General features: G+C 40.3%; 1 protein-coding gene across 1 annotated transcript; it reads left to right on the top strand.

Moving 5' to 3' along the window:
- Positions 1-579: 579 nt before the first annotated feature.
- Positions 580-12,282, top strand: arcn1b (archain 1b). Its single transcript, XM_030066924.1, has 10 exons — positions 580-782; positions 2,781-3,044; positions 4,410-4,589; positions 5,468-5,673; positions 5,859-6,020; positions 8,200-8,365; positions 8,859-9,006; positions 9,612-9,720; positions 10,553-10,757; positions 11,839-12,282. Exons 1-10 carry the CDS (start codon positions 780-782, stop codon positions 11,926-11,928), a joined length of 1,533 nt encoding a protein of 510 aa, XP_029922784.1. The 5' UTR covers positions 580-779; the 3' UTR covers positions 11,929-12,282.
- Positions 12,283-12,629: the final 347 nt, after the last annotated feature.

The raw sequence follows: 12,629 nt of genomic DNA, 5'->3' as shown, positions 1-12,629 counted from the left end.
TATTCTATTCTACAGATATTTTGCAGATATATTTATATTTTATTGTTTATTACTCTTAAAGGGTATGCAGAGGTTTTTCTTTTATCTTCTATTCTTTGTATTGATTCACATTATTAATTATTATTATTATTATTATTTACTATCACAATTATATAATTATATTGAAAGTGCTTGTGGAACATCATAACTATATGGAATTGTCTTAGAATGACAGACATAATGCTGAAGCAAATGTAAACTAATTTATGTTACAAGAGGATATGGTATTTTAGAGTTGTTGTTTTTTTTTTAATCTAAATGGGTGTTTTTTCATGAACATATTAAATATTTTGTTTCTGATGGTCATTGCTTGTCTTATGGTGAGGCGGGTTATAGTTTACACACCTCTTCATTTCCCAGCACATCTTTCATCACAGCCTCACCGGTGCAACACTGACACAGATGGTCATGAGAGAGTCACCTAGCTGCTTCAGTCTCTGAGGAGAGAGGACGGCACTGCATGAAAGGTAAAGAGAGTATTCACAGGTTAGATTGCCATTATGCAACCGGGCCGGCATTTTGGGGCCCACGTCATTGGTTTCCACGGTGGGCTGATCCACGGCTGCTCTTCCGGTGGAGACGTGGCTCTGTCCTGCTGCCATATTTAAGCTAGCTAGCTAACAATCAAACAACTTGTTGTCAACTGTTTTACTCGCACTTTGCTATTTCAGTGTGACTGGAAATCACCGAGGCAAGAGCTACGACAGACTCAAGAGCGTTACCCATAGAGAGACCCGAAAATGGTGAGTGACTGCATTTAATCAAAATATTTCCTTCTTTTTATCGGGCCTAGCCATTATCATAACACTGGCTAACCTGGCAGCTAAGGTAACAGCTAGCTAACGTTAGCTCTTCTAACAGCGAAATGAAAGAAAATGCAAACGTGGCTGCATATCGGGCTGACAACACGATATGCATTAGCTGAAATCAATAAAATGAATCGCGATTCCGTTTGATGGACATTTTAAATAAAATATGGACGGTAGCCAGGTGTAACATTACAGACACTGCTGACGTTAACTATCGGCAGCATTGCTAGCAAGGGATAGCCGTTATCCCTAGCCGATTATTGCTAAGGGTAGTTGCTGTCAAATTGTCCCCAGCCAGACAAAACTATTTGCCCTTTGCAAAAAATATTAATCAACTTCGTAAATGCATCACTGCTACTTATTTTAATAGGCAGTGCGTCTTGATACATAGCGTTTGCTCGGCTAACGTTAGCCAAATTGCTTCGTGTCTAACGTTTACGCTATCAAGTTCAAATCCATCGCACACAGTGTCTTTTTAATTTCTTAATTTGCAAATGTTCATGTTTTCCTGGCAGTTCACCTGAAAGAATTAATTAAATTAATGTGTCGAATCCTGTCACTTTAATGTATGATAGTATAACTCCCAGCCCTGTAAACGTGTTTAAGTTAACCTAGCCACGTCAAGTTCCGCTCTCGTGTTTGTCGAGAGCTTTCCCCAAACCCGTTCAAAATGATGTCAGTTTTACGGTGCTCTGCATACTGCCAAACACAGACACCTTGTAAACTTGAAATGAAATATTTCTGGATTGCTGCGTGTCACTGTAAAATTCGGCACACATGTTAAGCGGCATTGACTTGAGTAAATGTCAGCTTTTGCGTTTTAGATGGTCTGTTTTCCCCATCCTCTTCCACCAAGCTGCAACGTGCAGTGGGCGTCAGCTGGAACTGTGAGCCGATATTTAAAGCTGAAATATTACTGAGCTAAGTGTTGTTTGCTGGGTTATGTGTATGCCGAACGTACCAGAAGGTATTCTGGATTTGCCAAACATTTAAAGTCACGTTTTACAGCGTGTGTATGTTTGTCGATAATCAAGGTTCATTAAATTGACAGTTTTTTAGAGGAAATTTTGCAGATGCACTCTGTTCACCAGAGAACGGACCTTATAGCATGCTGGAAATCGGATATTGGATGGAAAGGGAGAACCGTCAACATCATTAATACTACTTAAAGTTGGTTTACCCTGTAACTTATTGATGGTTTGGTGAAACAGCGGTACAATCCAACAATACTGTACAAAGGTTAACGTGTCCACTCTTAAACACTTACGGCAATGTATCCTAAATTTCTGAGTCCAGTGTATTTTTTTGAAATATTTTTGCAGATAACTGGTCTGATGGCTTGACCTGGTGTCATGAAGTTAGTCATCAGAGTTTAAAGCAGAATATAATCAGACGCAGAATGTTTCAGCTATCCAAGACATCCATAGGAAATGTCAGGTTTTGATGTGAGTCTCAAAGAATCAAAGTGAAAGCTCTTCTTTCTAGACTGACCATTGCGCACAGATGCTCAGTCAGCAGACAGAGAAATCCTGTACAAAAGAGCGAGAGAGACCAGTTTTTCCACTGAACGTCTGACTAAAACAGAATATAGTGCAGCCACAACACATGCGATGCAGCTGTTTGATCACCTTGCTCTCTTGTCTTTAATGATGCTACCATATTGCTCTCCGCCTGTGCATAATAGATGCAACAAGCCCAGGTGAATGTATTGGGGATGTCAAAAGGCATTCTGGGAAATGTCAGAAATCACTTAAGCAGAAGTAGACATGGCAGGTTGTGGGAAAGTTGATAAAACAAAATGGTAAATTGCAACCCTTCATCACAAAATAACCATTGGAATGCAATGCAAAAGTGTGTTGGTGTGGTATTTTCCTTTTTTAATAGTGTGGTTCTGTATGCACTCCAAAACTCACGTCCTCCCCACACTTGCAGGTGCTGTTGGCAGCGGCGGTGTGCACCAAGGCAGGCAAGGCCATCGTATCGCGACAGTTTGTGGAAATGACCCGGACACGTATCGAGGGTCTCCTGGCTGCCTTCCCCAAACTGATGAACACGGGCAAGCAGCACACCTTTGTGGAGACGGAAAGTGTTCGCTATGTGTATCAGCCGCTGGAGAAGCTCTACATGGTCCTCATCACTACTAAGAACAGTAACATCCTGGAGGACCTGGAGACACTCAGACTCTTCTCTCGTGTGGTAATGGCTTCTTGTTTCTGTGCAGGTCTTTGTATTGTATCTGAATTTATGGTCATATACCTGTCACATGCAGTCACTGCAGCAGTCCCTTACATTACTCTAACAAGCACTAAAGCAACCTCTGGCACCTCACTGTAAGAAATTTCCATGATCATATGGATTTTAGATTAAACCTGTTTGACAGTATTTACATGTCAAGCCTGAAATGCACAGCTTGGAGGAAGATACATTGCTGTGATCATCTTAACTTCAGACATGGTGGTGGATGGGCACTGGTCTTTGTTTGATCCAAGTTGGTGATGTCGCTGAAAAGAGCTGACAGCAGCAGCTCAAACACCATAGATTGTGCATAGTCTTGCATAGCCTAGAATCATGTTGTGTGTGCATTTCAGCTGTTAAAAATATCAATATGTTTTTATTTATTTTTAGTGGTGGCTTATTAAGAAAATTTGATTAAGTTTGTCCCTGTTTAGTGGTGAGGAGAAAAACACCTGCAGAAATTGGGAACTTGCTTGAGATAGGTAATCCAACACAGTGAATATTGCGCCCCAATTAATTTTTGACCAAATGTTTATTTATTTGAAAAGTCTGCAGTTCCTGTATTCACATGCTAATGGGACGCTGACATCTGGGACTTTCAAGTTGGAAATATGAATTGGCCTATTTGGTCTACAGACCCCCCCCCTCCCTTTTTTTTTTTTTAAGAAAGAAGTGGTACATTCCACTTTTTTTTTTTTTTTTTTTTTTTTTTTTGGACGTGCAATGAGGTTGGAGCTAACCCACCCGCACACAAACACGCTAGAAGACCTGCAGACTTTTCAGATCAGTGTGTGCAGAAATAAAGTCACTTTGACAAAAATTAATTGAGACAGGATCTTCACTCTGATGGATTACCTGTCACTGCAAGTTGATTTTAGTGCTGTAATAAAATGAATGGAAATGGATAGCTGCGTGGGCCAAGAGAAAAATTTATTCAGACATCTAAACGAGTATGATATGCTGTGGAAACTGGTCGGTAGAAACATTAAGTATGTTTGAGATTGTAAGCCAGAGACTTGTCAGAATTAATATCTGAAGGTGCATTCATGCTACAAATATAATCCAACATGCATGTTCAGCAAAGAAAGACAGCTTCACAAAACAGGTCCATAATGCTCAGTTGAATTTGTATCTCGTGTCAAACATTTTAATCAGTGTTCTTAGCAACAATTAAGCCTTTATCTTAGGCTGCACCATCGATATCATTTTCTGTCTATAGTAACTGTCCCATACCTTCCATAGTTGGTGCATAATGTTGAATGATGTTTGTGTGAGATCTTTTCAGTTTGCTGGGTATTAATTGATCCGTCCTCTCCACTCATCCAGATCCCAGAGTACTGTCGTGTGCTGGAGGAGAGTGAAATATCGGAGCACTGTTTCGACCTGATCTTTGCCTTTGATGAGATTGTGGCGCTGGGCTACAGAGAGAATGTCAACCTGGCCCAGATCCGCACCTTCACAGAGATGGACTCCCACGAGGAAAAGGTTTTCCGCGCTGTCAGAGAGGTGAGACTGCACGGTTTTGTATTGGCCTGTTATAGACTGGATAAGTTTAATGATCCCTGTGGTGACACCGGGTCATTGCAGAAAAAAACGATACGACACTGAACAGAAAAAGTATGGCAAAGGGGATTACTACATCACCTCCTGTGTATATGTAAACATGAATGTAGTCAATTTAGGTGAACAGAATATTCCAACATTTTATTAAAATATAGAATAGACACTAGGGCTGCACAATTAATCAAATGTATCGAAATGGTAGCATGAATAAGTGCAATAAATTGCAGCAGCTGCAATTTGGTGATAATCTTTAAACGTGACAGTTTACCCTTATCAGTAAAGTGTTGTGGAGCTACACATATACCCAGGCCCACAAATCATATTCTCCAAACATTAAAACCTCAACCTGTAGACCTCAGCAAAATCTTGAAAATCATGATATAAATGATCACTTCCAATAAAATGCAACTGATTTTTTCCATAGTAGACAAACAAAGAAACAAAGGAAGATGTACAGTTTGAAAGCATACAAATATTCATCTATTTGATAAAAAGAAAACATTGATTATTTGGTATAAAAAAAATGTGCATTGACGGCATATATATAAGATGTAATATTCATATGGTATATGTAAGGTATATGTGTATATCTAGACATGAATGCATGTCTCAGAACTATTTACCTTATTACCTTTTTATAATATGCCTGTTCAGTTCCCTATAGAAGAAAACAATGCTCAGCAGGGACTAGTTTCTCTTGTACCGTGGCTGTAATAGCTCCAATCACTTAAGACCTCAATGGAAAACGATCAAATTTTCAGTGTGTTATCATGACTGGTTTTTATAACTGTTGTCAATTTTATTTTGATATTATTTCACAGACCCAGGAGAGGGAGGCCAAGGCGGAGATGAGGAGGAAGGCCAAGGAGTTGCAGCAGGCTAGGAGGGACGCCGAGCGCTCGGGGAAGAAGGTGCCGGCATTTGGAGGCTTTGGCAGTGCCGGCATGACCAGCGTCTCCTCAGGATCCATCATCACAGACACCATCGTTGAGCCTGAGAAGCCTAAGATTGCTCCCGCTCCAGTCAGGTACACATCTTCAGAAACACACGAGTAAAGGGCATTTTTAATTGAACATTGCTTGTTTTTTAAATGAACAAACACTTTGTTTTAGTGCTGTTCTATCTTATTTTGGAATGGGCGTATTGGCTTTGTGGGACTAGATGTTTTGTTTTTTGGAGCATTGACTAACTTGTTTTTATTCCCTTTGCCAGACCAAGCGGACCCAGTAAGGCTCTTAAACTGGGCGCCAGAGGGAAGGAAGTGGACAACTTTGTTGATAAGCTCAAGTCCGAAGGTGAAACCATCATGCCAGCCTCAGGAAAGAGAGGTTCAGATGCATCCAAAGCTCTGCCACCACCAGTCAACGTAGAGAGGTACAGAGAGATTATATTCTGAATGATGATGTATTGTTCTTTACACTGGAAATAATGCGACAGAGAAATAACCCTGTTACTGAGTACAAACGTTTAGTGAGACTGGGTAACTGCATAAGGTATTTTGAGTTGATGCAACAGCAGAAAAAATCTTCCTCTCAATTGGTTTGACACAATTGACAAAGTTGATGTAACATGACCTATCACAATAACTCCATAACAAAAAGTAAATGTAAGCAACCATCGTGAAACAAGGAAACAATTCTTCAAAACCAATAACCACAACTTAAAGAACAAAATCTGACTAAAATGTATCCAACATTATTTGTGGTTAAAAGCAAACATGTGCTAAGCTACAATAGACCTTTTTGATATGATTAACAGGTAAACACAGGTCTTACTAATGACATTAATTAAGGTTCAGGGTCCTGGTATTATTGTTCATGCATTACACTTAGATGGAAGGGAACCTTAATTAATGTTATTAGTAACACCTGTGTTTGCCTGCTATTTCATGTCAAACTGGCTGCTGTGAAACAAGGTCTATAAAACATAAGGAGAATACTTTTGTACAGGGCTGTTGTGACTCATCGACCTTATGGGAGTATGTCGATTGGTGTAACGTGCGTCACAATGATGGCTGTGCCCGGTCAAAACATGGATTCACCCGGAGAACAAGCTGCAGCTAAAACACTTCGCCCACTATCATCTAAAGTGTGGGAGTATTTTAGACAGCGACCCAGCAGGATGGTGCTCTGTAAGCTTCACAAATTGGAAATGGCTTATCATAGCAGTACAACTGCTATGCACCAGCACTCGAAGCAAAAGCAGCCAGTGTTTTGTCAAGATGACAGCAACACACCACCATCCTGTTAACTTTTTGTACCCAGCCAAGCATGATATATTAGGATTATCAACACGCAGAATGTGTTTCTGTTCGTAGTCGCCACTTAAAATCGATTTTTCTAAATGTTTCTTCATCACATTCATGTTAAAAGTAGTTTCTGCACTGCCGCTGTTATGGTAAAGCACTGCTACAGTATGCATCATCTAACATTATTTTTGGGCCATTTTTATTTTTTCTGTTGACTGCAACGGCCATGTATGAGTGAGAAAATGGCTAAGCTAACGTTACAGTCTGTAAATCATTTCATTTATTCTCTTTGGCCCACACTGGCGCAAAAATACCTTTGCCAGTGATTGTCTTAACTAAATCCATATCATGAACATTTTAATTTTTAAGACAAGTAGTAAAGTTTAAAAAAAAGGCAAGAGATGCTGTGACATACAGTGATTAAATCAGTCTATGTCACAGCAATCCTTTTGAATTTCAGGTCCAGTATTTTTATGATCAGGCATCTGACAAATAGGTTCTCCTATTATTATTATTATCATCATTGATATCATACATTTGTTTTTTGTTTTGAAGATGACTGGATAAAATATTGATAAGAGTTGACATTTATTTGTGGTAAATTGGTATATTAAACAAGGCAACAATTTAGTAAGGTATGGCAGGACATCTATGAAGCCTTGTAAACATATCGGGTAAGACTGGATTTGACGGCTAAAGAATGGGAATCAAGTGTGTGTGGAAGTATGTGTGTTATTGTTTGTATGTGTGTAACTGTTTATGTGTGTCTGGGGAAGGGTGAATGGTATACGTGTAGGTGTGGAATTGAATCGTATGTGGATGAGTGGAAGTGTGGAGAGTATAGGAAGGTACTTATTTCATGTGGGTAAATGTGTGGGTGTATGTGTAAAGGCATGAGTATGAGGGTGAGTGTGAGTCTGATCTAAGATCCTGTAAAGTAGAGGAATACTGTTACTGGTAGGAATTTTACTGTGTTCTGAGTACAAATGTATATAGTATGCTGGTAATTGTATTATCTCTCGATGAAAGCAATAAAAATAATTATTTAAAAAAATGGTATATTAAACAAGTAATAAATAATTAAAGTAAGTGATAAATTAGTAATTAGATTAATAAAAAAAAATCATTAGTGGCTACCCAACTTTTACGTGCCCAACTATACTCTTGATTTTATACTTTTACACTTACAATGCTGTTGCCATGGATATAGACTTGAATACTTTTATTAAAAACTGGATATTGGCCACTTAGTGTCATCCTCCTGGTGGATTTGTTAAAGCCTGTTTGGATGCGCTTCCTCCCCAGTGTACATTTGCGTGTGGAGGAGAAGATCACTCTGACTTGTGGTCGCGACGGTGGCCTGCAGAACATGGAGGTGCTAGGCATGGTGACGCTCCGAGTCACGGACGACAAGAACGGACGCATCCGCCTCATGATCAGCAACAACGACAGCAAAGGACTGCAGCTGCAAGTACGAGCACCGTACACCAGATACAGATACCAGCTGGAGTTAATTTTGTTTTAGAATACGACAGGGTTGTGTCAGAAACATGTAAGATTAGCACATTTTTGTGAGCACATGCACACAGTGGTTATTATAGTACCTGATATGAACATATTCCCAATTTTGTCATACACCATTACAGATAGTCTTTGTCATGTACTATAGGATGGTACCAACCAACCCAAACCTTTTATTGTCTCAACATGATTTGAATGTCTAAACTGTTTGTTTGGCTTCTGAAAAATTACATTTTGGCTACAGCATTGGCCGTGTTGTTTTTAATAAACAGTAAAGTTTCATTTTGTTTTTTAGATCACAGCCTTTTTGATCGCCAGTGTAATGTTTCCCCGCTTGAATGTGGGATACATCACTGTTCACACGCATCACCAGAAGTGCTTTTTCTTTTGAGTGTGTGTTACGACTCAATAACTGATGGTGCTGTGTGTTTCCCTCCTCTCAGACACATCCCAATGTGGACAAGAAGCTGTTCACATCCGAGTCAGTGATTGGTCTGAAGAACCCAGAGAAGTCCTTCCCTCTCAACAACGATGTTGGTGTGCTGAAGTGGAGGCTGCAGACCACAGATGAGTCCCTCATACCTCTAACCAGTAAGTCTCAGTGTGTGCAGCTCATGTGAGGATACATGTGGTACAGGCAGCTTGTTAATGCTGCTGCTGCTGCTCTGTTTATTTCACAAGATGAAGACAAACTGATGTTATGTGCATCTGTTATCTCCGTTCTCACCATCTGACAGTGCTGGGCTGTAGAGACAAATATAAAATAGAAAAAAGCTGAAAATGCAGGATTGCTTTACTTGCAGCAAAGTGTAGTGTTGGTGAGTGAATTCTCTATTGAAATAAAAGTAGTTCTACAGTAGATAATGACACTATATTGTCAATGAAATAACATGAGCGCCCAATGATGAATCTAAAGTGCTTATTTGTACAAAAGGGGAAAACAACTCTTCCAAAATCAAGTTGACAAGCTATTATTCAATTTAAATTAAGTCCTATAATTATAGCAATCTGATGGGGAACAACTCACTGACATTGTTGCTTAATGAGTTGCTTTCAATCATCGTGGCCACTCCAAAAACAGACACTGCCTCAGGTCCCTATCACTTCAGTAATACTGCAGTATGTCAGTACAGCAGCTTTCTGTGTTCACGGTGCCCCCTGCTCCCCAGTTCCTCACTGTCTGGTTTGTTCTGCAGTAAACTGCTGGCCTTCAGAGAGCGGTAACGGCTGTGATGTTAATATCGAATATGAGCTGCAGGAAGAGAGCCTTGAGCTCAACGACGTGGTCATCAGCATCCCCGTACCGTGAGTACATCTGTCTCATTAATATCAAAGCTCCAAATGTGTTGGTTTCATTCAGGGTCTACAGTAGAATTTAGTCACTAAAATGTTCCACTGAAACCTGATGTTATCATACTTCCTTTTAAAGGATAGGTTTACTCCTTTAATTCTATTCTCTTTCCAGTCACAGGCATTATTGAGTAATGGACGTTACATTTTTGCCTTGATCCATCCAGCATGTCGCACTGGAGGCGCAGTGCAAGCTCCACAACTACTGCTCAATTCAAGAGTACAGGGCCAAAACTTTTAAACATCTGTCAGTGTAAAAACCCACCATACTTTGTAGGTAAAGATATTAGGGCACTACAGAAGGTTGACTTTACAAGATCAAGCCGTAGTTTATAGTCACTTGTTTTAAAATCCCACTTAGGATAATTTGCACAGAGCTATCGCAACGCCCTCAAGACACCGGCAGGCTAAACCGGGGCTTACCTGGAGGTTCTTGGCCACACAAATGATCCTAACAAAGAGGGAATTTGCAACTTCTACTACAAACTACCACTGGATTTTGTAAAGTGAACCTTCTGTAGCATCATATTGTCTTTTCCTGCAAAGTATTGTGGGTTTTTGCACTGAAAGATGATAGACAAGTTTTGGCCCCGTACTCTTTAATTGAGCTTCTGCCTCCTGTGCCGTGTGCAGGATGGATCAAGGCGAAAATGTAACCTCCAGTTCTCAACATTGTCCAGGACTGGGATACAATGAATAGACTTTAAAAATAAAAAAAAAGAAAGAAAGAAAAAAACCAAACCCATCCTTCATCATCCAAAATTTAGCACATCTTGCTCTTGTGCAGGTCTGGTGTCGGAGGCCCAGTGATCGGCGATCTGGACGGGGAGTACAAACACGACAGCAGGCGGAACGTCCTAGAGTGGTGCCTACCTGTCATCGATGCCAACAACAAGACCGGCAGCCTGGAGTTCAGCATTGCCGGACAGCCCAACGACTTCTTCCCTGTCAGCGTGTCCTTTGTGTCCAAGCGCAACTACTGCGACATCCAGGTTGGTCTTCAGTCTCGTCTTAGGCCAAACAAAAAAATACTTTGGGTTCCGGTTCCTTGTCATTTAAGGGCATGAATAGGTAGGGAATTTATTTTATTTTATTTCGCATTTTAAGGATGGGTAGGGGGGATTTATTTTATTTTATTTATTCATGGGAAGGATGGGTAGGTAGGGATTTTATTTTATTTTATTCTTTTTTTTTTTATTTTTGGAGGCGATGCATGGGTTGCTTTTTAAATAAATTAAATATTTGCATAAGTTACCACCTTTTTAACGGACGGAGCAGCGTTATTACTAGCAGAGGGAGGTGTCTCTGGCTCGCATCGCAGCGCTAGGTACCTGAAGTCGAATACACCCATCACACCCACTGCCATAGAGCCAAGCTCCACGGTGGGGGCTGCACCTGCAAACCTACAATGGCACTGTTTCACCTCTTTCACTACATCTGCAAAGGTTTTCTCTTGTAGTCGGATGATTTTCACTGGTGGTTTGCAAGGACAAACCACACACACGGTGCCGAAGTCCATTCTTTCCAGCCAGTGCTGTCGGTGGCACATGATTCCATGAAGTTATTTTCTGAAGTTACGTGAGAACATCACAAATAAGGCGAGTGCAACATAGATCAAAATAAAAGCCCTGTTTAACTTTTGACCAATGCCAACAAGGTCACACTCGGTCGCATAGTGCCTTTATTTTATTTTTTTTATTTTTACACAGAGGCCAATAAAATAACCTGACTGGGGGGTTAAATGGGACACTTGGTCGGGAACCGGAACCCAGAATTTTGTTTTGTCTGGCCTTACTTTAAGTACCACAGGTTTGACGAGTGATTCACAGCATTCAGTCAGTGTGCGCCCCTCGCTTCTGAATAACTCAGTGTTGTCAAGGTAACCTGATGAAGGTGTTGGGACCAGTCATTGGGCCCTTTTTACATTTTGTGAGATGAACAGATGAAAATAAGTCAGCGCCGCCCAATGTTCTGACATTTAAGATGAATTTGTTCTGTCCTCCACAATGTCGCTGATGATAAACTTTTGTACCTGCCAGTAAAAAGCCTCTCTCCTTTCTTTGTGTCTCCCAGGTTACCAAAGTGACTCATGTAGATGGCGACAACCCTGTCAGATTTTCTTCAGAAACCTCCTTCGTTGTCGACAAATATGAAATCCTGTAAAGTTTAAAAAAAAGGAAAGAAAAAATACAGAAGAAGATGACAACAATATCAAAAAAAACAACAACAACAAAAAGTGCAAATCTACGCTACGGAGAAAGATTGAAGAATCCTTGCCTGCCCGCCCTGTATACTGTTTCAGAGACTGTGTACATCGACTGGACTACTACGTCAGCCCTCCGGGAATGCCTCTCCCCACGGCGGAGCAGAGTACCGATGTATTTATATGTTTGTATGAGAGAAGATCATCTATATATAGAGTTAATTGAACAGGAAAACAAACACACAGGAAGTAAAAAAAAAAAAAAAAAAAAAAAAAAAATACCTTGATGCTGTTGTATCCGCCAAGCAGAACCATAAGCAGGACTTAGACTAAGTAGAGGATGACTGTAGGGGTGCAGGAGGGGGCGCTGTTGGTCTTATTGACAGTCCAGAGGTCTATCAGTGTATAGTCAAAGCCTGGGAGGGCATAGAAAGAGAGGAGAGGACCTGAGGTTTGTAAATCTCTCACTAGATTGAACGCTGATAGTTTAGCATCCTCAGAATCATGCATCCTCCACAACCTAACGTCTACACTTTCAGCATTACATCGTAATGGTTCCTCGATAAAAGCGGTTATTGAATGAGTCTCTTTTTTTTTTTTTTCTATTCAGATTTTCTTATCTATAATAACTGCAGAATTGTACATGTTGCAATCATTATAT

This window comes from Myripristis murdjan, chromosome 13, assembly GCF_902150065.1.
Source record: "Myripristis murdjan chromosome 13, fMyrMur1.1, whole genome shotgun sequence".
Classification (NCBI taxonomy): Eukaryota; Metazoa; Chordata; class Actinopteri; order Holocentriformes; family Holocentridae; genus Myripristis; species Myripristis murdjan.
This window is presented reverse-complemented; position numbering and strand designations above follow the sequence as displayed.